Source organism: Neolamprologus multifasciatus, chromosome 14 (assembly GCF_963576455.1).
Source record: "Neolamprologus multifasciatus chromosome 14, fNeoMul1.2, whole genome shotgun sequence".
Classification (NCBI taxonomy): domain Eukaryota; kingdom Metazoa; phylum Chordata; class Actinopteri; order Cichliformes; family Cichlidae; genus Neolamprologus; species Neolamprologus multifasciatus.
In genome coordinates, this window is record NC_140452.1 from 29,353,355 (window position 1) to 29,379,053 (window position 25,699).

Genomic DNA, 25,699 nt, shown 5'->3' on the forward strand with positions numbered 1-25,699 from the left:
ACTGAGCCAACAAGTCACTGACGTGGGAGCCTGTTACTCATTCCAATTAGGATCTACGGTAAGGATACAGTGGGGGGGAGTGGGGGGGCTTAACTGGAAAGGTTAGCCAGAGGATAGGACATGAAAAGAAACAGGGACAAAAAGGAGTCAAAAAGATAGTAAGTGTCGTTAAGAGAAGAAAAAAGCAAAAACAAGTGATAAATGAGTGAGCTGGGAGCAGACCAGGATAGGATGGGAACAAATGAAGGAGAACAAATGGGTGAGATTAAGGAGAAGGAGAAAATGAGAAGAGTGGAGGTAAGAGCAGCAAAGGAAGAAGAGCATAGATGGAAAGGAAGAAGAGAAGAGGGGAAGGAGGATAGGGAAAAGAGTGACACACAGAGGAGGCTCAATGAAAACAAAGAAGTCTGGATGAGGAGAAGATGAAAGGATAGATGACAGGGAGAAAAGAGGGGGGTAAGGGAAGAGGAGAAACAGGGCAGAGAAGAGCAGAAATTGAGGAGGAGAGAAGGGGAGAATAGAAGAGACAGCGAGCGATGGCGAGGAGTTGAAGAGGGGGTGGGGAGGTGATGAGTCATCACCAGGCTATCAGCCCCGGTGGGCTGGGTTGCTGTGGGGGTGGCAGTGTGACACATATGCAGAAAACGCACACACAGGGAGACGTTGCCCGCCGTCATGCTGCTTAAACGTCTCCTCCTGCTGCAGAGGCGGGTGGAAGACAATACAGGGATGCCACTGAGACATGCAGTTGTGCACATGCAGCCCTTTCCTCTGACACACACATGCATATAATGTCGATGGCTGTGCCAGAGGCCTCATTAAGACTGCGAGGATGGATGGATGGTCATAAGGGCAAACAGTCAATACAGCTGTATGAAAAACAAAACAAAACAAAAGGAGGAGCACAAGCGCTGTTTACACATTGTGTGTCTCTGTCTATTTCTCATATACACTTTCCACCATCATTCATACTTTATTAGGCAACGCATATGCAGAGGCGGATGTTGTATTAAAAAAAAGGAACAGATAAAGAGGAAGATGCACAAGAAACACGGCCACAGTGTTACATAAAAAGTTCACCGCTTCGCTCCTCTCACTGCGGCACTATGGTTTGCTCAGCTGCTGTGCTAAGAGTAATATCAAGCTCCTTCTTCTGTCATTTAATTAGCTCATCACAAGGACCCGCGGTGCATTTTCAGTGTTCTTGCACATGCTTTTACTCCAATCATACGACTGAAAATTGGGGGCGGACACCCTTCAATAAATAAAATCACTTCCTCTGTAACACGCAAGCTCCTGTCACTCTGCGTCTCTTTTTTAGTGCTGAGTCGATTTCAGAGTTGCCATGCCAACAGATTGAGGGGATTCCTAATCCTGATCTAGGCCAGTGAGCGCGCACATACGCTTCACATGTGCAAACGTCGGACGCGGCGCGTGCAGGCTGCGTGACGTGGTGTTTCTCCCCTTGTAATCGCGGCACATCGGTTTTGTGTGCACGTCTCCAGGCAGATTGTGTGAATGGGAGCAGAGCCACCAGTTGATTGGGTGGTGATTCTTTAAATTCTTTCAGCATCACTCCAACTATGCAAACCTGCAGGCGACACCAGCCGCCAACCCGAGGTGAGTTCGGCACCACGAGTGAAAGAGACACACAAACACAGAAAAAAATACTCGGATCACCAGTGAAATTTGAAAACCTCTGTAGGAATCTGTATTTAATCTTGAATTTCTACATACATTCATCCATCTCTGGAACAGAGGATCAGACAGTACGTGTGAGTGTTGAATGCGCGTGAGTGTGTGCGTGTATGTAAGATAGACGTGGATGCAGGTTGGGGTGGGTTTTTCCAGCTGCCTTCTGCACACCTGCATATTTATCATGTGCTTACAAAATGTGATGGAGGCACATAACATTGGACCGAAAGACGATGATAGGGGGGAGAGGGTGTACACATGTGAAGGCATTAGTGTAGCATAAATGTGTAATCTTGCACTGAAGTGTGTGACTGGTGGCTAAAACAGGGCAGTTTAATTCTAATAATTGAGTCATATTTTGAATGACAGCAGAAGGCGCACTGTCAGGTTAGTCTGTAAACATTCTGACATGAAATCTTACTGAAAACATATTCAGCTGCAATGACCTGCATAGGTCCCAATTAGAAAACCGACTAGGCTAAAAGTTCTCGAAATTTAGTTTGAGTGAAGCTGTTATATGTTGTGAGTTTGTGTTCTCACATTGCGCATGTTAACGTGTGACTGTCCATCTCCATGAATGCTTACCTATATGTGCCTACTGATATGCCTGCATATGCACTATGCATGTACAATATTGATACAAGTACGTGTATGTATGTGTGTATGTTTACACATACTTACAAATAGAACCACGTACACATACATGTCATGATGCATGTTACAGGCATTTCTCCATCCCTGCTTAAACGTATGAGTGTGTGTGCTGCTTGTGAATGTGTGTGTGTCAGTCGCTGTCTTCTCTTTCATGGGCCTCAGCCAGGGAGCTCTCATCAATATTCTCCAGGCTCTCTGCCCGCTGGATGCTGAGCTCAGAGAGCGGGATGCTGGGCAATGTAGTCTGTTCTGGGTAAAGCCACGGCTTGAAGGCAGGGTTATGTCTCTGCTTCCACTCTGGATACTTCACACAGGCTTTGCAGATCTTCTTCATGGCCTGGAAAGAACAAACAACAAAAGAAACAACAACAACATGTGATTTATGAGAAATGATGGCAGTGATAGAAAGAAAGTATTTCCAGCAGAAAGCTTGGCCGACACGTATGCTTGAGCAATATTCTATAAGGAAGAACAGGCTGAACTCAGCAGAGATGAAAAATCCAGAGGACAGAAATAGCACCCATACTAAAATAGAGATGAAGATGGATGAGTGACAGGATAAAGGGAGACAGAAGGGAAGCTGTGAGAGATGGAGGAATCTATAGAGATAAAACATGGGCAAGGATAAAAAGAGGGAGGAGATCTTGTTCAGAGCCACAAGAACAGAGAATTTCTTTTTTCCAAATATCAGAACCAAACAAGGGAGCTTCACACATGTCTGATAGTACTTAATGTCAGAAACAACATGTCTGTATGCTTTTTTAAGGGTAATAATCCCAGAGCAACGCATCTCATACAAAAACAATAGTCAGGCAAGTTACAGCAGCACTCAGTGCATGGCAAGACAATCATCTAGAATATATCTGGATATCTTTGTAGCTGCAGAGACCAAAAAAATCAAAAGCTAAAAAGGCAAAAAGAAGCAATTGTGTATTTATTCAATGTACATCACTCAGCAATTTTTCTTTTAACTATTAGATAATCCTGCATATATCTTCTTCGCTGCAACCACTCTCGCTTAAGAGCAGCCGCATGTTTTAATAAAAATATATCTACCAAAAAGGAAAGCAATACTATAAGGCCTGCAGTATTTTGACAATGAATTGATTTTGCCTCTGTGCACCATCTCGGTGGATTTCAAATCAAAAATGATGAATCGGATCTGCACTTCAGCAGTATCTGAGAAAAGTGCCGACTTTCAGCTTTAATTCAAGGTTAGCAAATGTATTACATTAACTGTTTCCTTTACTGCCACCACATTCAGCTGCTGCTTGTTGCCACTGAAGAGCATCCCACGTCTGTTCTGTAAGGCTTCACAATCCACGCTACTGCTTCTGTCAGCAGTCAAGCACGCCCATGCCATAGCACTACCTCCAACATGTTTGAGAGTTAATGTAATATCATTGCCTGTTTCTCTCCTCTGTACTTTTCTATTCCCATCATTCTGATACAAATCATTCTGATTTCAGTCTAATCTGACCTTCTTGTTCTTGAGTGTTATCAGTGGTTTGCACCTTGTTGTAAACTCTCTGTATTTACATTGTCCTTGACTTAGTTAGACGTTATGAAGCTGTTTTTCTTAACCATGGAAGTAATTCTGTCCTCATGCTCTCTAGTTGGCTTCTGTTATAGTTTTTCAGGTCTTTTGGTGTTGTTGAGCTGCTCAGTGCATTCCTTCTTTTTAAGAATTCAACAGATTGTTGATTCAGCCACTGGCACGGTTATCTCTTTGGACTTTATTTTGAGAGCCTCAGTGTATAGCAACCAGCCAACATTTGGAAATAAATAGAGGTCTTTTATTTGCTTAATTTGTTATGGAATAATGAGAAACAGCCCTCATCTGATCAAAAATCTGCTCTTCAGTCAATTGTCTGATTATTTTTGAGCCTTTGAAAATGGAATCCTACGTATGAAAGAATTAAAAAAAAACTGCACTTCAATCATGTCTTGATTGTTGGATTTAAAAGCCCCCGTGCTGGTGTATCAAAGGAAAACTACAAACAAATGCCATATTGATATTCTGACCCTCTCTTAATATGAATAATTAGATCCATATTTTTCAAAAGCTTTGATAAAATGCAGACTATTGATTAAAGTCACAATGTGAAATGCTTTTTTTGAGATATGAATGGAAAGCAAATCTCTAAAGACTCTAAAATGCCTAATGTTTTTATTCACTGTCTTCACTAGATGCTTTCTTTCCCTGATATCATCTCTGAGGAATCCTCCATCACAGCATGCTCTCTAGAGAATCATTGCCCTATTTTAATAAACATATACAGCAGATGCCCTCAGACAAGCAGTAAACTATAAGGTCTGCGTATTTTCTCATGGTGACCGGCACTGTGCTGAGAGGAAGTGCGGATTATCACACAGTCAGACACACTCACAGGATCTTTGTTAATCTGCACATATTACTTACGCATGGAGCAAGGAAGTGGGAAGACTTGTTGACAACCCACTTGGGTAGCGAACCTGTAAAGAGAGTCGGGGTGAGCAAAGTATCATGGGTAAAAGTTGGAGTGTGACAGAGAGTCTGTTTTATTTCACATTACCAGGATCAAAGCAAGGCTTAGTAACTACTCACTGCGCCCATATGGCTCTCTCTCATACATGCACACAAACACACACACAAACACACGCACACACGCACACAGGCATCAGCAACGGATAATTAAAAAGAGTTACACAATCGGCACTTGCTTGTATGCGATCAGCAGTTAGAAAGTGAAGTAAATAGAGAATAAGAGGAGATCATTAAATGCTAGACAAAAAAGTAGAGTGAAGAGTAGTGAGTGAGAGAGCACGCGAGAGAGGTGAGATAGACTGTCCTTCATATGGTTGCTATGGTGACACGTTTTGACATAAAGGCAGGGCAATGAATAATTCATAGAACGCAGAGTTAAATACCCAGGTGAGTGTTTTGCTCTTCCTGTGTGTGCTCTGTTTGATTTTGTCCTTGTGTGCTGAATACTTGTGTGTGTGTGTGTGTGTGTGTGTGTGTGTGTGTGTGTGTGTGTGTGTGTGTGTGTGTGTGTGTGTGTGTGTGTGTGTGACTGTGAGTGATAGTTACCTCGTGGATCCACCTGGGCCATGTAAGTGAGGGTACAGTTATTAGGTCCCTGGCTCTGGATCATGTAGCCAGTCTGAATGGAAACTGCACGTACCATGTCCTTTTTAGGTGGGTATTTCTGTGGAAACAGCACAGAGAGGCCAAAGCGTAAACAAATAGGACGAGGACCCAACTAGATTCTTTTTCACAAGGTGAATGAAAGACTGAGAAAAAAAAGCACCAAACTTATGCATCAACATAAATGTCTTTTACACGCTCCTTTAAAAGTAAACCCGCATCAGCGAATGCAAGCAGAAATCCAGTATCTGCTTCATGTATACAAACTTGCTCTTTGTGAGATCTGTAGAAGGCAGAGGAGACATTCAAGAGCTTTGTGCTTTTAAGCTGCCAGTCAAACTGATTTTCAGCTTCATAGTCAGACTTCTGATCCAAATCCAGTCCACACCACTCTGTAAATAAAAAAAAAGCAAAGCTGCATGCAGCCCACTATTTACCTTTTAGCTCCTTAGACTCTAACAGTATATCCAAGGTTATTATTAATGATTAGGGAGTCCACTACTGGTTAGTCTGCACTAATTAGGAGAGGGACACTGCAGAGCACTCAAGAAGAACAGACAGCAGCAGTCAGCTAAGACATCTGCTTCATCTTTTCTCTGCTATTTGACTCATAGTTTTGGCTTCTACACTTAACACACTACCTTGTATTGGCAGAAGAAATCTCTGCAATGTGAACTTTTGTAAATCATCTGCAGGTTTCTGGGATACAGAATTCTCATGCTCTGAGCTAATGTAATCTTCTTGATTTTTTTTAGACTTCATTAAATCTGAAACATTAATCACGACTAAGCCATGTGTTCAAAAACACCCAGCACACCAGGAAACTGATCATCTCAGGACTCGAACACTTGATGAGCAATCAGCTGAACAACAACACGATAATTAAACTTTGGACAAAATTAATTATTTTTAATATATCACTATGTGCACTCGAATATACGCTCGCCAACCACTTTATGTGGTACACTTCTTCAACTCTTCGTTAATACAAATATCAAATCAGCCAATCACATGGCAGCAAATCAGTGCAATTAGTCATGGAGACATAATCAAGACGACCAGCTGAAGTCCAAACTGAGCATCAGAAAGAGAGTATTGATGCCAGACAGGCTGGTCTGAGTATTTCAGATACTGCTGCTCTGCTGAGATTTTTACCATACAAAACCATCTCTCAGGTTTACAGAGAACGCTGAGCAAAAATGCCATGTTGACGTCAGAGGTCACAGTGAAGTGGTCAGACTGCTTTGAACTGATCAATCAAATAAGCACTGGGTACAACCAAGGTATGCAGAAGAGCATCTCTAAACGCACAACACATCAAACCTTAAAGTAGATGGTATACTACTGCAGAAGACCACACCAGGGACTATTCCTTTATGACAGGGTTTCTAGAGTGCGAGCGATTTGGTTGCACATGAGACTTAATTTCTCAGTGGTGCGACTACAAAAAAATCCTTGATCCAAGGTGCGACCAGCCTTTCGAGTAGAACAATTGATAATTTTTTCATTAAGTTAAGGCCTGATCCATCCAAAATTCATAGCCAGTGCTCTGACGGAGCCATCAGCCTCTCAGGTTATGTCTAACACTGGTCCGGAAACGGCATCAGGTAATGAGCCACATACGATCGACTTCGAGCCAGAGCCCACTGAAAGTAAAATTGGGAAAGTGTATACATTTCAAAGAGAGCGGCTTGACCAGTTTCCCTGGCTACAGTAAAGCTGACAACATGTTGCACTGCATTTACTGTCGTGAGTGTGGGAAGACTATGGCCGGCAGTACTGCATTTGTGACAGGTGCTAATACGTTTAGAATTGAAACGCTGAAAAAGCACAGTGTACATAGAAAACACATTATATGCAGCAATAAATGCACTGCCCAAGTGTCCCCTCTTCCCACTGCCTTTCAGTGGGAGTGAGGAGAGGGGACTGCCGCTCTGATGACTTGTGTGCAGGCAGCAGCAAACAGGTCATCAGAGGAGGCCAAGATGATGATTAAGTTTAACGTCGCCTACAATATTGCCAAAGAAGAAGTTCCGTTCACTAAGTTCAAGTCCGAAATAATTCTTCACAAGAAAAATGGCTTGAACGTAAACCCCACATACAGTAATGATGTCACATGCGCCCAGTTTATAGGTGTCATCCCAGACACATTGAAAAAAAAAGAAAAAAAGTGGAAAAAGGAAAAAGGCCAAGTTACATGAGTTGGTCATCTGAGAGGTGTGTGACTGCAATGGAGGATAGTCCATAAGATATCAAGCTGTTCAGATGTTCAGATTTTGAGATGTTCAGTTTGAAGCCTTTGAGGCACTTTTAATTTAGAATTTTTTTATTCATTTATCTTCAGATGTTTTAAATTTAAATTTCAGCTTTGCTCAGCACTTTAAGCACAAGCACTTTTTCAGTAACTTATCTTTCTTATAGAAATGCGCTCCAAATAAAGAACTTTGTGTTGACAAGATTGTTAGTTAATCATTTACAAATGAATATTGTCTGCATGGACAGCATTTTAATTTTTTTTAGTGAACATGTAAAACTGCAGTGTTAAGCGATGTGGTTGAATAATTTGGATGCACCTAACTTTTTGTGCTGGTACACCTAAGAAAAAAAGTTAGGTGCACCAGTGCAACCGTGGCAAAAAGTTAGTCTAGAGCCCTGTATGACCGTACTAATTTTCTTATGGCTGCTTGCAGCAGGATAAAATACAAATACATGTCATAAAGCTCAAATCATGTCAAACAGGTTTCTTGAACATGACAATGAGTTCACTGTACTCAAATGAAGAATTATGGCAGTTCTGCAAGCAAAAGTGGTTCCCCCCAGAGTAGCAAAGTGTAACTAATGTAGTGGCCAGTGAGCGTATAATTAATCTCTATGCCAATATTCACATGGTAAATCAAATCTGGTTCAATTCAAACTAAATATTATGAAGTGAACTATAAAGCAAAATATTATGTCCTCGTGATGGAGACAGATGACAGGGATCACATGAGTCCTTAATTAGCTGCTGGGCACAAAGGATATAGTTACAATGAGAATGAGTCAGTGGATCAGCACTGTTGTGTCTGGATCTGTAACTCCACTGTGGAGAAAAAAAAAGAAAAACTATGGCTCAGCAAACAAAGCAGTCATTAGAAGCCATTAGAAGTTATTAAGCCTTTGCCATTATAAATATTTGCATAGGGTTTTCATGCAAATACATATCGGACTCTATAGCACTCAACACAATGGTACGCTTAACAGCAGCGCTAACCATAGTTACATGACAGATGGATTGCAAAAGCATACTGCTAAAAAGCCTCGGAAATGTATGATTAAAGAACTGAAAATAATTCATGGCTCCTGTTATAATTGGTGAAAAAGCTGAACAGCGATCGTAGGATAAGAAACAGCATAAGTGAACCATGTCCCGCTGATGGATGCGCCAACACGCCACTCATAAGTTTCCCCTGAAGCCAAACTCCAGGAAGTCGAGCTCTCGAGTTTTTCCGATTATCAAGATTAGCCTTGGCTAACCACACACATAAACAGACACACAATTTGTTGTGTTCAGAAGTTCAAATTGATGCAGGAATGCGGAAGGCGGGGTGGAAGTCAACAGCTCAGGGTCATATGAGAGGCCTTATCCTTCTGCAAACACTGTACTGGTGAGCAAAAGTTAGAATGAAAAGCAGAGAGGAGACAAAAGAGGGGAAAAGGACACCAGAGGACAGACAAAAGGAAGAAAGACAAAAGACATGGAAACCCATGATACACACAAAAGGCTGACCGACACGAAGACAGTGAGAGTGATATCACTGAAAGTGTTGAATTGTTGTTTTACTTTGTTTCACCTTCTCAAGGATTTGCTTCTTTTTCTTAGTCTTTTTAAGTTTTCTACACATTTTACAAGCCGGTCAATCAGATAAACCAGACAACAAGTGGCAGGTTAATGAATGCAGGACAAAACTAGCAACAGGTGATCAGTACAAACAGATATAAAGCCAACGAAAAGCTGAGGTTTCAGGCCAAACTGAAAGTTACTCACATCCTCTAGGTGTGCTCGAATCAACCGATGGTTTTTACAGCTTTATAGTATCTAGATTATTCAAGTTCTTGAAAAGGCATGCTCGGAAAAGCTGAGCTTAAAACACAATATGTTCTTCTATCATCTATCATTGTTTCAGGTGAAAGCATCAGGGGCAGACAATATGACAGAGCAGTCAGATTATTTTGTGCCCTAAATTAAGCCTCCATTTTCCCAGATAGATTTCATACTCAGTGGCAGACAAAGCTACGCTGTGAAAGTGCAGCTCATAAGCAACCAATTTAAATGCAGAAAACTTGTCTATTGCTACTTTAAATCACCGACACAGAGCGGTGAAATGTGTAGAAAAAAAAAACGGGGCCTGTTCAACTTGCTAAAGAGGACCACTTAATTTCGGCTCGCCAATATACAGCACTGTGCAAAAGCCTCAAGTCCCTCCTCATTTCTGAAGTTCTTTCAGAGGTTTTTTTTGGCTGCTTTTTCACTCATTATCAGTTCAATCCTTGTACCTGACCATTTTTGGAGGAATGTTTCTTTTTGTTGTTGTTTATTGAGCCACTTAACACTTATTGAGCCTATAAATCACTCAAGCATAAAAGAGGCACCTAACTCAAGGGATGACCCTGTATTGTGTCTACTCATAACAAGAAGAAACTTTAAAAAAAGAAGAGCTTTGAACTTCCTAAAAGAAAGCCTGAGGAACTATTCCTCAGAGCTGCTTAAAGAAATTGAAAGAAAGCAAGAGTTCAGGCTGTGTGGAAGAATTAAAGCGGTTCTAAATATTGATGTTCACGCTCATTAGAACGGTACAAACTCTGCTTTCGCCTTATACACTTTATTTCTGTCAATAGAAAATTGTACTTAGTAGTCAGTATAGTCTTTTAATAATATAAGTTTGCATATGATAGAATACTGCATGATGACCTCTTTATGACTCAGACTGTTGTTTATAGTTCACTGTGACCTGTTAGTACCTGCTAGATAAGAGCTTAACAAGCAGTTTCACTTTGTGCCAGGTAGAGAAGCCTCTCCTGGCACACGCACACACGCACACAATGCGAGATGACTCAAGACTTTTGCACAGCAGTATTCACCCAGTTCATACTGAGACATGTTCCCATTAGCATTCCTTCGCTCCTTCGACCACACATTAAGGTTATATGACATAAATGTCGCCATGTACGGCATTTGCTTGCATACTTTTATCTTTACTTACGGCGTGTTTGATAGAGTAGTTCATGATGATGTAATCTTTTCCTATCGGCAGCCAGGAGCGGAGCGTGATGACGTCACGGTTCCGAAGTGGCTTTGGGCACTTCCCTGTTAACAAACAAGAGAAGTCAGGTGAACAAAACATCACAGAACAATCTGTACCTGAAGGCAATTTACATGTGTTTACATGCGAGTGTGCAACATACATGAGTAGTAACCAACGTCCGCATTGACCGTAAGCTTCCCAATATCGAAGGTCTCAATGACATTTGTGTCCCACTTCTTTCTGTATTCAATGTCATGGAGAACGTCATACATGGTCTCAGCTGACACATCCTTGCACAACATCCGACACTGAGAGAGGAAGAAGGACAGAAAGAGAAACAGCGGCTTCAATTTTAGGCAACAAAGGTAAATCCACAATGATATTACAGATTTGAGTCACACACACAAAGTTCCACACAGCTTATTCAAACTGTATTTAAAATACATAACTCTATGGCACCAGTATTGCACTTCTTTGAATTCATCGCTCTGGGTCTAATGCAAACTATGAGGTAGGAAAATCCATTAGAGTTTAATGAAGCTGCTCAGCATAAATTCAAAGTGAAGTAGTATACCACTGTTGAGGAGAGCTCAGGCCTAGTGATGCCAAGAAAGGTAAGTGAGACACAAAAACAAAGGCCAGTGAACACATCACAGACTCAAATACCTGGAAATTAAACATATGCACACACTCACTGCACCCATGTGGACCCCACACATGAAAGAAACACGAATGGCAACTGATGTGTAAATGATTAGACATCAGATGGTTGGAGAGCATCAGTATTGGAGAGCAGAAATGGGAACTGTGTGTGTGTGTGTGTGTGTGTGTGTGTGTGTGTGTGTGTGTGTGTGTGTGTGTGTGTGTGTGTGTGTGTGTGTGTGTGTGTGGCAGAGAGACAATCAGTACAGACAGGCCACTGACCATAGATGAGTCATTACCGAGACCCAAGCTCTTAAATGGAAAACACATTCACCACAAGACAGAGATGGAGAGACTTATGTCAAAGGGTTGTTGCTTTTTTTCAAGAGTGCAGCAGTAGCAAGAGCTCTGAATGCCACCTTTTTTAAAAAAACTTTTTGTGGTTCTGTCTGAAACAAATGACGTGTGAAGTCTCGTGTGCACTAGAGCACCAGCTTTTAGACTAAAACAACCTTCCTCGTATCAGTTATGCTGTGCACACTGAATAGAAGTGTAAAACTTACCGCGTGGCCACGTTATGCTACAGAAAGACCATCTGCAGGTAGAGCTGCTTTTTCCTGACGGTTTCTCTCGTTTTCTGTTGTGCATATTCCTTTCAGACGTTTCATGTTGACATCTAAGACTGACTTACAATTACTAGGAAGTTTTTATTGCACTTAAAGCAACATAACACATTGCTGTCACCTCGAGGAGGCTGGTGGTGGTTAGTGGCGTCTGTTTGCTTCTTTGCTTCACTTCATGTCTACCCCAGAGGGGAGACACACAGTGAGTTAATGAGCAGGAAAACAGCAGTAGAGAGTCTAGCTGAAATGAAACAACTGCACATAAATGCACGGCTTCGGCAAAGTTGGTCATCTACTAATCAGAACATCAGTAGTTTAATCCCCAGCTTCTCTAGTTTGCATGCCCGAGTATCCTCGGGCAAGATACTGAACGACAGGTTGTCTCCAATGCGTCCATTGTGTGTGAATGATTAGAAGCACTTAGGTATTGAAAACGGTGCTTGTATGAATGGGTTTGTAGTACGAATGTGTTTTGAGATATATATATATATATATATATATATATATATATATATATATATATATATATACACCAGTCCACAAACCTATTAAATAATATATTGTAGTGACACTTTGGTTCATTGGTTCAATGTGTTCTTTTGTCTGAAACAGAGAACGTTGTTCCTCGGTGGGAAAGAAGGTCGTAGGTTAAAATCCACAGGATAACATGCAAATTCCACACAAGAGTTTATATGCTCTCCCCGTGTCTCTGTGGGTTCTCTCCTGGTTCCCCAGGTTCCTCCAACAGTCCAAAGACATCAGTGTTAGGTTCTTAAGTGATTCTAAACTGGCTGTAGAAGTGAATGATTTTCAGTTTCTATGTGTTAGCCCTGCAACAGACTGGCAACCTGTTCAAGTTATAGGCTATAGGCTATAATGGATGGATGGATGGATGGACCCTCGTACAAGTTATAGGCAAAAAAATTAGGAGTGGTGCTTCGATTAATACCACAGCCAGTTGATTGTTTGCATAGCATGTCACAGCTTATTAATGAAACCATAGAGACTCCTGGCTATGTTTGGCATAGACGGCAATACACCCCAGGTAAGCCCTTGAGTAACAGTGTTGCCAAAGTTACAATTGCCAGGAGAAATTAATCTCAATAATAACAGGGTGAAAGGCAAGTGGTAAAGGCATGTCGAGTTATAAAGCATAAGAGACACAAAGGCAATGAGGGAAAAAAGAACCCAGCACTTGATTGAGAGCAAATTAGAAAGAAATGGACCAAGGGAAGTTGTCTGCCCCAGATAAATTTTAACTCCTGTTATTAATCAGTCCAGACAGTTAAAAGCTCCGCGTAGCCTATCTTCCATCACTGCTTCCCTTCAGGCTTCATTTAGGAAAATTATCATAAACTGTATCCCACATTTGTCTGTACACCTGTTTTAAACTCGAGGTCTCCTCTTTAATAACAATAACTATTTGAAATTCAAAATGGTCCGCACTGGTCTGATACATGGACAAGTAACCAGGCCCAACAAAGAAAAACAGACATTCATACACAAAGCCAGGTTAGAATCACTAATTACATGCATTTGGACTGTGGGAGGAGGCCATAGTGCTCAGAGAGAAACCACACTGGCACAGGAATAACATTCAAACGCCACACAGAAGCCCAGAGCGTCTTTACTGAGAGGCAATGATGTTTATTGCTCTGTTGGAAGCATCATGAGGATATCTTTTAATTACATGTGCACACAACCTGTCAGGTGTATATCATTAGATTTTTTCCATCAACTAAAATATTGGTGAGTTGCAATTTTTACTCCTAGAGGACAAGTCAGGGAATTAGGACATACTTTTGGAAAGTTACCATCAAATACTCACCTGAACATATAATGATACATGACAATGGAAAGAAAAAAAACAAAAAAAAAACAGGTTGGAGCATAAAAATGAGGACACCAAACGTTTTAAGACAAGATCCCAAAAATCATTAATTGTCCTGAGACTAGACATCACTGCCTTCCCAGTGTCTTATTTTGGCACACAACCCACATGTTCGAAAATGTTTGTTTACCAGCTCCAGATTGGAGCCTGTATAGCTTTATATTTCATATTTCTGTATAGTTTTCATATTCATATGCTGTTCATAGCCTGTACATAGTTTGTACACTCACTACAGCCTGTACATACTTATAGTTATAGCATATTCATAACATACCTTCATACCGTGTACATTGCAACATACCTATAACAGACCCATTTCTGTAATATATCTATATATCTATATTATTGCTAATATATATTTTGTAATATATCTATATTGTGGCTAAAGCACTTTCTGGATGGATGCAAACTGCATTTCGTTGCCTTGTACTTGTGACATGTGCAATGACAATAAAGTTGAATTCTATTATAATTCTATTCTATCAGCTTTAGCTGTAGCTCTCACACAGGAACACAGTCTCACATGACTCTGCAACAGTCACACTGTGCAACAAAGGAAACTGTAAATGCTAAATTGTAATGACATTCCCAGAAACAGAACCCTCGGTGAGATCGAGGAAATGCAGACTGAGTGCAGAGAGCAGGTCAATACAGACTGAAAGCTGATAAAATAGAAAAAACCAACAACAAAAAAAACCCAGGAAGGTTGTGCAAGCACATTAGTGTTACTATTGTAACCTTATTGTTAGCCTAATCAAGAAAGAGGTGATTTCATAGTTCACATGAGTAGCGGATTGCTAGTTCACTTAAGCAACAAACGGCACGCAAAGTTCAGAAGAACTGAGCACGAATAGCACCTAGCTGTGTTTCGCAAAGAGCACAAAAAAAGCTCTTCAACTGAAGTAGTGGGTGTGTCACTGGACTTGGACAAGTAGATCCCAACCAATTTATAGGTCGATATTCGCTATCAGTATCCATATTTATCCACTGGTTTGTCCACCAGAGGACACTCTGCAACTTCTTTGTTGGATCAACTAGAGCAGGGGTCTCAAACTCCAGTCTTCGAGGGCCGCTGTCCTGAGCCAAGTTCTATAGAGTATTGCTAATGACCTACTAATTGTATTCAGGTGTGTTACAACAGGGTCACATGGAAAGGTTTCAGGACAGCCGCCCTCGAGGACTGGAGTTTGAGACCCCTGAACTAGAGGGTAAAAAAAGTAAAAATAAATAATTAAAAAACATTTTGTGTGTCAAAAAACAAGCTCTGACATTAAAATCCTGCTTGTAACCATAGCAATAATCCTCTATATATCACAGCATGACACTCTGAAAGATAATGTCCTATTTATGGTGTATTGCTGTTCGAACCATTCTGATTTATTTTAACAGTGTAGTCAAGGAGGTTTTACACATTTATTACCAAAATAAAAACTAGACAAAAGATAAACGCCTCCTTTCCACCAATTTGGTGCTGGAACCAAATCTAGATCCAGTTTCATGCATTTCCACTGAAAAGGTAGTGGCACTTTTACAGAACAATTCACAGATCCAGTTCAGAGATTCTTCAATGATTTTCTTCCAGGGAATATTAGAACAGTTTTGGTTCATAAACCAATTGAATTGTGGGTTGGGTCTCAAATGGCACCAACACCCAACCAGATCAGCATCACCACTGGAACCACGTTGCTGAAAAAGCGTTAACAGAGTAGAAAATAAAAAAAGACAGAATACAGCATGATGGGATTTTTCAGAATAATGCTTCTGCACTAGAACTGTGATGGGTGGACTCCAAAAGTGCGTGTAAAGAGATTAGCAAAGTCTGTGCAGGTCACAAAAGACCAGAGAGAATAACGGATGTCTTGTGTCCACAGGCAAACTGAAACAGGAGTAGCAGGAAGAAGGAAAAACAAAATGAAAAGTCAAAGGGAGAAAGCTGCAGGGAGCAAGACATTCAGCACAGAATGAAGACATACAGCCAGCTACGTACACGTGTGTGTAATTCTATTACAAACTAATTCAGTAAACTCGATAGATGAAGCAAAGAGGGCAGGATAGAGGGGGTGAAACAGAGTTCAGAAAGATAAAATAGACATGGCGGAGACAAGCAGGCATAGATGGACAAACAATAGGTGTGTGCAGACGGCAGTCTTTTCAATAAGTTTGTCCACAGGGTCCCCTCTCTGCCTACTCATAACACCCAGTGACCTGCGATCCCTGCACATCCAGCCCACTCCCTCTACTTTTCCTTCTCTCTCTTATTCCCTGTCCCACCCACTCTTCTTCTCTTCTTGCCACCCTCTCCCTCTCCTCTTCTAATCTGTCATCTCCCATCATTTGTTCCTCTGGGTGCTGATACGTGAAAGTAAATTTGAAAAAAAGAAGAAGAAGGAGAATAAAAACAGAAGGGGAGTGACTCAGAGCTGGGCTTCCCTCTTCGTCAGCATGAGAGAAGGCAAACCCTGGGAGTATGTTTGTGTGTCTCTGTGAGTGTGTGTCGATGTAGGCAGGAGGATGACCCATTCACAGTAAATAAAAACTACCCACATTTTAATGCACACACACTGAGTGTTGTATGTGAAGTCGCGTGCTGATCGATGATATTAAATTGCTGGTTAGAATGAGCACAGGCGTGACTGAACTGTGAGGTGATCACTGATTAATATGGTAGGGGCAATGATGACGATGATGATGAGGCTAATGATAATCGGGGCACTAATGATGATGATGATCGCCAGCCTGTTCCCCTTCTCTCACTCAAATGGGCATATATCTATCTTTGTTGCTTTTTAAAGCTACACGCAAGACAGGCAGAGAGGTTACATTAGAGATGCACGTCTTTATTCTGTCTAGAAACAGAACAGCTGTAAGTACCACACTGACTCACAACTACATTTGTAATGACATAATTGTATATACAGTACATTTGCAGGGTGGAAGATTGGGTATGTGAGAGTGAAACAAAAGGGGAGATGAGACAGTGGTGCACAATGCAAAACCCCCAGCTTTTGTCATATTTACATAAAGATAAACTTCCAACTACAGATAGAAGCCCCACCCAAACTTCAAACATGTGTGCGTGCACTTTCCACTTCTCGCTGTTTGCAGTCTGCAACTGTCAAGATAAAACACACCTGCCTGATGTCAGGGAGAAACGCCTGAATAAGCAGATCCCTACCCTCTGCACACAGGATATACCCTGAGGAATTACACAGGAGAATGAGGCGGCTTTATAGGCTCTTGATTGGCCTGTACACTACACACACACACACACAAACACAAAGAAGCTTGCTAATAGGTAAGAAGATGGACAGAGGGGGCTGGGAAAAGCCCTGTGCTTTTGTAGCTTCTGCACATGTTGATAACACCTCTATGTACACACGCACATATGCACACAAGCTAACAAGACTTTATTTAACAAAGTAAACACCGAGTGGCTCGCTGACTCTCTTCAGACCTGGATACAATAGCAGGACACACACATATAAAGCGGAGGATGGGTTTCATTTGTATCTTTCTATATGTAGTCAGTTCTGGTCAGATTAGCAAGATGGACGGGTTAAAAAGTGGAAAGGACCTTCCTGAGATTTCGGGCCGTGAGGCCAAACATTTCTGTGTGTGTGTGTCAGACAGTGAAAATGCTAAAAGAGGTCTTTAAGCCTGATAAGCACTAAATTAACAGTCAGTCAGGTCTCCTGGCAGCATCTGCAGCTCTAAGATGAAGTAACAGTACGCACTGCCAAAGCTGTGGCCTCCAAGTGAAAGGGTGAATTTTCGATTTCTTTATTTACAGTTTACACTTGGGTGCAGGTCTCAATCAAACTGCTCCCTGCTAGCTTCTACTAAACTTCTAAACTTTCGAGCTTGAATGTGTGGAAATACAATCATGTGCTGAAGAGAGAACTGGGTGTTTTGCCACAAGTGTGCTGTGATAACACTGTTTAAATTAATCCCCCCCCCCCCCTTCTCTGATTCCCACAACATAAACAAAGCATTATTAACGACTGCGGTCAGTCATTGTTTGACTCGGGTACACGGCAGATTCTCAGAGGCTACAAGCAGCGCCGCCGTCCTAATAATGCCTCCATGTCAACTCCCAGGACAAACGCTCACACTTGACGAAAACTGCCACGACTGCTGTTTGAGCAGATAACAGAGTTTGCTCACAGTTTCACATGGAGCTCACGTTACCTTACCTAAACAACTAACCAGGAACTACTAGATTGTTCCACCTGGGGCACAGTGTCCTATTAATGTAAACCGATGCTCTTCAGAGGACTGGAGGGCGATTTAGTTAAATGAGAATTACACACACAAAACACACAAAAGGTGATCAGAAAAGAATGTAGTCAGTAAACTCCAAGACTGACAATGGATTTAGAAGCAGCAAGCGCTCACACTGAAGGTAATTATTGAACCGATGGCCAAACAAACTGATCAATCCTGTCTATTTGCCCATGACCTAACCGACTGCTCTCCCACTATTGTCAGCAGCTCTATTTGAGCCTGCGCTTTTGCAGACTTCCATTTGTTTTGAATGGATGACAAACTGTGTAGTACTCAGCACTCTACATAATACGCTTTTGCAGTGGCTTGAAAATAGTTTCGCTGGCAAAAGGCGACATGTCTCCAGAGAACTAAGCCTGCCTCCTGAGATTTCATCCAGCTCTCACTTCTCTTTAGTGCAGGACTTTTGTTTGTTTGTTTGTTTGTTTACTGTGGGCATCAGGCATCAATTCAATTCATTACCTAAAACAGGATGTGGTTACTACAATGCATTTTTTAAAAAGTTCTTGTCTTTACCTCCAAGCCCTCTACCTAGACTGCTACAGTCATATTGGGCCATTTATTAAAACCGATTTGCTTACTGGCTTTACAAGGAGCAACACAGAGAGTGCTTTCTCATTTCAAATGTGTTTCTGGGATGTTTGGAGAGCGAAGCTGCAATAAGAGCACGCAGCAGAGAGCAATGCTTAAAGGATGTCAGCAACTTAAATCATATGGGAATTTAGACGGGAGCACTTTCCTGCCAACTGGATTATGCAGCAGGGTTTTATATCGCTCCCCTTCCCCTTTGTCTTTGTACTGTTGCCACATGACCACATCCACACTACTTTCCATTATTTCCCACCAGTACCTGATGCCCAATAGAAGCGCACAAAAAGTTCTATTCATACCTATGTGGTTAAATTGTCTCACCTTAATTTTGTGGATGGACTTCCCCTCCTCCAGAGACTGGGCCCACACAGTGACGACCCCTTTGTTGTAGGTCATATTCCAGCCCTCTTCGCACAGACACTCGGCCTTGAAGCTGGCAAACGCCTGGTCGTCCGGGATTGTCACAGTCTGTCCAGACATGGCTTCTTGTTACCGCGAGGAGTTGATAGGAGAGCGAGGGATGTGGTGGGATGCGTGGGGATGAGGACTACAGAGGAGACACGTTGAGCTGGGGAAGCCGGGAGTCGAGTTTCCCTCCTCTTCTTCTTCTGTGGGAATAACTTGTCTAATTCAATTTCCTCCTTGCAACAAGCTTTTGTAGTCGGCTGCAGCGCGTCTTGTGATGGTCTGCGCGCGTGCTTGTGTGTGTGAGTCTGTGTGCGCGCGCTTTCAGGGTCCAATAACCGCAATCCACCCTGCACAAACTAATGTAGCAGAGGTGCAGGCAGAGAGAACAGGTGAGCTGGAAACAGCTGGGGAGGGGGAAAGGCAAAGAAGTGCGTAAAATGAGATGGGCGGATCAGATCAGAGCTCTGAGCCGCGGTTTAATAAGTTTCTGACCGCTCCAGCAGCCCTCTCAAACAGCCGCTCTTTAAGCAAACCATATGTTTCTGTGTTTCCGCCTGTCACTCCCCGTTTCTGTCTCTTACCTTCTGCCTCCACCTCCCCTCTCTTGCCGTCTGCGCGTCTCTACGCTTCTCTCTCTCTCTCAGTTGTTGTTTTTTAAGGGTTTATAAGAAGCTGGTTTCCAGAACATCTCCATCGCTGCGTCGCCGCTGTGGCAGGTGGTAAAGGGGATGCGGTGAGAAATATGAGGAAGAGGAGGAGGAGGAGAGGTTGGGCGGTGGGAGGAGGAGGAGAGTCGGACTGCACAGGCAGGAGACCAGCCACAGCCACCGTGAAAGCTCCTCCCTTTGTTGCCTTCAGCTGCTGCTCGTAAAGCTCAGAGCTCTGCATTGTTTTAACGGGAAGACTGCAAAGGCAAGAAAGATAATTAAGCCTCTGAGTATAAATTACAAACAGATACTTTGAAAATGTTTTTGCATAACGGTTAAACTGGTCCAGGAAACAAACAAAGCCTAAAACAAAGAAAAACGGCGATCAAAGCCTAAAGCTCTGATTTGTGACATTTTTCATTAAATAAACTCTGCTTAAATGGAGATTTAGGGACTATAAATGCATTTTATTACTGATTTTTTGGTATGTCTTATAAGCAGAGCTGCAGACTTAATCAGACCATCGAAGCCATTTTAATCTATAAGTTATCATCTGTAATAAATATGTCATATTCCGTAACACACCAGCTGATTTGGCAAAATGGGGAAACGAAGGAAAACAGAACTCCGTGAACAGCACTTTGTGGAAACTGTATTTGCTTTTTAGCCACATCTGTGTTTGATATCAAATACTAAGCAGACTGTACAGGCTGACCAGGGCGACCAGACCCCAACAAACTAGCACAGAGTTTGTGTGGTGCAAAGTGTTCCTTTACAGTCCGGGGTTATCTTGTCAGACATATTATATTTAAATAAAACGTTTCCAAATCAAGTTAATATGATAATAATACCAGGAAGCTGAATTTTGTTCCCTATATGACTTTATGGTAACTTTCAGCGTAGCACTGGACAGCGGAACCGTCGCTTGACTGCAATATTGGATTAGTTAAAAGCCAGCCATGTCCTGCAGAGCCAGTCAAAATGTGGAACATTGTCTCAAGATGTTGGAAAGGACGACAGGGAATAAAAAAAGCCAAGTTAGATGTTTCTCCCTCTTTTTTTAAATTACTACAGTATTTGAATGCAATCAGCGTTATCGCGTCACACTTTTTTTTTGAAAAATACGGTTCACGAAACAGCGGGAGCGCGCATGGCAGTTTTGGCTGACGTGTTAGGTAGCGGGGAATTTTCACCTGACAGCTGTGCACTTTAAAAGGGTCTTTACGAACACGGACTGAAATAACAGGGTTAAACGTCCAATCGTGTGTAGTTTTCAGAGTGTTTTCAGAGGTATACTTACTTTTTTTCAGCCTTTATCTCTCTGATTTTCTCTTTCATTCGTCTTTCTTTTGTTACAGGGTGTAAGTCCATGTCCTCTTCCAGTTTGATCTGTGGGTGTTTTGAGATATTTTAAGACAATAAATAACGTTAACCTCAGTTTTTTTTCTATGTTCTGTTTTCCATCTTTCACTCTGCCTTGCTCTAGATGGCTAAAATCCTTATTTGTAGTCATAGTAAAAAAGAAAATGACCATAAAAACAATCTGTTTCTTAGCAGGTCTTAAAATGAGGTAAATACAACATCAGATGAACTACATATTACATACATATATCACATGTTATCATGTGCAACACTGATATGATACACCATGTCATTATTTATTTTACAAAGCTACGCCAAAATGCAGTTTACAGTGTGTTGAAAACTAAAACAAAAGTACACCCTTATTGCTTTAATGGGAATTTAGAAGATATGTTGCAGCCAGGTGCTACTAATCAAATGCACTTGATCAAGAGGTGTTCACAACAGCAAGTGTGCGCATCTCTGTAAAAGCAGCTTTGTCAGCTTGCAGGTCTGAAAGCTGTTTGTTAACACAATACCAACTAGAAAAGACATCAACAATCATCTTTGAGAAGAAATGGTTGCTTCCCATCAATCTAAGAAAGGTTATGAGGCCATAATGAGGCCGAACAATTAGAAGCCCGTCATTTTACAGAGAGACAGATGATTGTCAAGTGGAAAACATTCAGTGCAGTTGCTAATCTTCTCAGTAGTGAACATCCCAGCAAATATGCCCAAAGATCAAACTGTGCAATGCTCTGGAAAACTGCACAAAACCCAAGAGCTACGTCTCAGACTCTTCAGGCCTCCGCTAGCATGTTACATGCTAATGTTCATGGCAGTACAATTAGAAAGGACCATCCACAGGGAATCCACAGGACCTGGGCACGTTGCAATCACTGAAACAACCATGAACTGTGTACCAAAGTATTTTTGAATCAAATGTGAAGCCATCTGCCTGACAGATAAAGCTTGGCTCAAATTGGGTGCACACAACCTCAGACGAACAACAACATAACATATTAAATAATGATCTCAAACACATTCTGCTGCAAATCTGCATCCAAATGGCTAGGTGAAAAGATAAATGTAAAAAAATAACCAAGGTGTTGCAACGGCCCAGTCGACGTTTAGATCTCAACCCGATTGAAATGCTGCGGTTGGACCTTAAGAGAGATGTGCATGAACCAATGTCTGCAAACCCTCAGTGAAGTGAAGCAACGTTGTAAAGCGGAGGGGGCCAACATCCTTATCAACAGTGTTGTAAGAACCTGATAAAGTTATTGCTGCTTCTACAAGCTACTGAATCATGAGGTGTTCTTAGTTTCCACACACTTTGTGGTTCATCTGAGGCCATAAAAACCCACTAAGAACCAGATCATTTCTATTATGTTCTTATATGTCAAACCTTAGAAATGAGAGAATATGTACTTTTTTCCTTTAATGTTTTCCATTTAAATTGTGAGCTGTGACCTCCAGAAACAGTTGAGCAAAATGAGACTTTCCTTTTTTAAGATGATTTAAGAATCTTCTGTCATAATTGCTATAGAAGTTTATTAAAAACATTACAGTGCAATCATTGCTAGGGTTCTGCAGAGAAAAAAGATATATAGTTTCAGCTGCGATTCTCCTTCTGTCTGACATGCCGAGCTAGGACATTTTACCCCAACTCAGAGGTTAAAACGGGCAGCTTCTAATAGAGAAGAACAGGAAAACCGAGGGTGAAGGGTCAAATACAAAAGAGGGGAAATTTCATGAAGCTCTAATTTTCTCTGTTAGTGCAGTAAGGCAGCTTTCTTTTCTTTTCTTTGTTGCTATTTCAGTGCAATTTAATGACTAGTTTCCCCACTTCATGTACAAGTTGGTAAAAATTATTTTAAAATTATTGTCATGCATTGCAACCTAACCAAAATTATGCAACAGAGCAGTAGACATATTAACATATCTTGTGTAATTATGAAGTTTTGCTGCACTTTGTTCAGGTCAGCCAGCTTCAGGGTTGTTCTTTGACACATTTTTGCTCCCAGGGAAAATTTCTCAGGCAACTGATTTACTAGAAATGAGTAACTGGTTTCACCTGTGTTAAAAAAAATCAATTTTGGCAAATGGATAATGGAGCTGATTGTCTCAACATTTGAAGCAGCTAAAAATATCCAACCAGTATCCATCACCACGCAGTGATAGAAGGTTATAGAACAAATACAGAGCTAACATATTAACTGTAGCTGAGCTTCTGTGCAGAGATTGTATATTCAGCTTTCTACAATGGCAAACCCACAGTGACTGGCTGGTAGGTCCCAGTGGATTTACGATGGGGGAGCATGAAGTCCTCTATGATTCATGGCTGCTTAGGCTCAGTGAGTCCACTGCCAACACACACTGCACCCACCTGGTAAATCGCAGCTATGGATGCCCACTTGTGTATGTAGGGATGGGACTGGTTCCTTTTTGTGTTTCAGTCACAGCAAAATGTCATTTTCAACATCATTACATTACTTCCCCTGAGAACACACTGTACCTTTAGTGGTGACGTCATCATTTTCAAGCAGTAGATGTAGAGGAAAATGCTACCCAGTGCAATAAACCACAGATACTGGAGTTTATCACTCCCATGGAGGAAATGGTCTTTCTTTCTGACATACTAATGCTTTTAAAAACATTTTCTGCTGCAACATCTCAACAGGAGATAATAAGATAAAGACATGGAAGACTGGTGATCTATCCATATCAGTAACATCGGCAGGTTTCTAGTGCAGGAAGTAATAAATTCAGCCCTCGTGTTTGCACTACAGGTTGCTTTCATGAGTATTTCTGTGTTTTTGTGGTGGGGGAATTTTTCCTCATTCCAACAATATAAACAAAAACATTCATTGTGCTTTCCGCAATGACTAGTAATCATTTTGTCCTACTGTTCATTTACAGTACAGGAAAGGTTTTATTTGGTTATGATTGTTTTGCAAGAAATACTTCAATCACAGTGGGGTAGTCTTGATTAAAATGTTATATGAGAACTGTGGCACCATGTGTGACCAGATGTTGGCATGTAGTCGTCGCCAGACTGTCATCAAACGTGTGAAGTTTGGGACAGACTGGACAAAATACATTTTTAGAGATGTAAATCTTATGTCCAGTGGTCAAAATTCCTTCAGTGGTCCCTTCCTGAAGTAACCCCAAAAAGTTCCTGAAGTAACCAAATGGAATTTAACCAGTGGCCTCTCACTTTGCAGGTGAATGTGTAAACCAGCAATACCTGGAAAACACTAAAACTGTGCCAAAATGTTATTTTACATTCAAAATGGGGGACTTCCAGACTTCCTCTTTGGATTGGGTTCATTAAATCTATGTGTAATAAATGTCATACATGTATTTCAAGCTTTGAATAAGTTGGTAGAAGTTCATTAAAATTTCTTAAATGGTGCTGTAGATCCATTTCTGCAGTGCCAGTGACTTAAAAATATGTTAATTTTCACCAGATCTGAAGAATGCAAAAAAAATCATTAATTTGTAAGCATGTTTGGTGCATGATATATTTGATTGACTAAAAATATTATTATTATTATTAGTAGTAGTAGTAGTAGTAGTAGTGTTGTTGTACAATGGGGCCTTTCCACTGACGCTGCACTCCCCTGTGAATGTCCAGCTCCCAGCTAAAATGTGTATTTTGCGCCATCTGGCGGTCAGGATTATAAGGTCGGTGCTTTATCATACCCTTAAACTGTGCAGTGTAAAAACCAAAACACGTGTTGCTGGGAAAAGCACAGGTGTATTAATGACAAGTACATTCCTGTCAGGTGAGTTCCTGTGTTCAGACTCTCACTGGACCAGAGCCATCATCTGTTACACCCATGAGTCACCTTACTTAATGACTCTCACGTTTGCTGCGTGGAGGCCTCTGTGTCGCATTTCTCACAATAAAGATCTGCCAGGAATTTTGGAAAAGCTTACTGTCATCCGAGCAAATTTTTTTATTCATTTGTCACAAACGATCGTTAGAAGATCTGATGGTTTAAATATCCATTTTTTTAAAGTGTTGTTTATCCACAAAATTGGCTCCATAACCATCCATTCGTGTCACAGTGCAATCATGGTTGCAATGCAGCAGCGATCATCATTGACAGGTTGCTCAAGTCTTAAAAGAGAATTAAGTTGTATTTTTTTTATGTATATATATTTTAAATTCTTATTAATAAAGTACCTCTATAAGTAACAAGTCTTTAATTAGTAGGGCACTACTGCTAATAAGCAGCTAAACAGCATCTTCAATGTTATTAGAAAAGAGCTGTTATCCAGTAGTTTAAGATAAAAACTGGCCAAAAGAATGCAAAGTGAGGATTTGCGTTGGAAGCATTCTTTGGAGTGGTCTTTGTTCCTTTCTCAGGATTAATTCCAATGAAAACTGAGAAATCAGCTCTTGTGTGAGTGAGTTATAGTGCCTTTTACTTCAAATGTCCTTACAGCAGCCTAGCACACACTAAAAGATTTCTTTCAGAACAGACAATCTTGTAATCTTT

At 41.2% G+C, this 25,699-nt stretch overlaps 1 protein-coding gene across 1 annotated transcript; it reads right to left on the minus strand.

Annotated features, from left to right (window-relative positions):
• Nucleotides 1-1,683: 1,683 nt before the first annotated feature.
• stard10 (StAR related lipid transfer domain containing 10) lies at nucleotides 1,684-19,556 on the minus strand. The gene is made up of 6 exons (XM_085184490.1): nucleotides 19,114-19,556; nucleotides 10,922-11,069; nucleotides 10,720-10,823; nucleotides 5,423-5,540; nucleotides 4,772-4,824; nucleotides 1,684-2,686 (listed from the first exon to the last, which is right to left on the minus strand). The coding sequence occupies exons 1-6, from the start codon at nucleotides 19,270-19,272 to the stop codon at nucleotides 2,480-2,482; spliced, it is 789 nt and encodes a 262-aa protein (XP_085040616.1). The 5' UTR covers nucleotides 19,273-19,556; the 3' UTR covers nucleotides 1,684-2,479.
• Nucleotides 19,557-25,699: the final 6,143 nt, after the last annotated feature.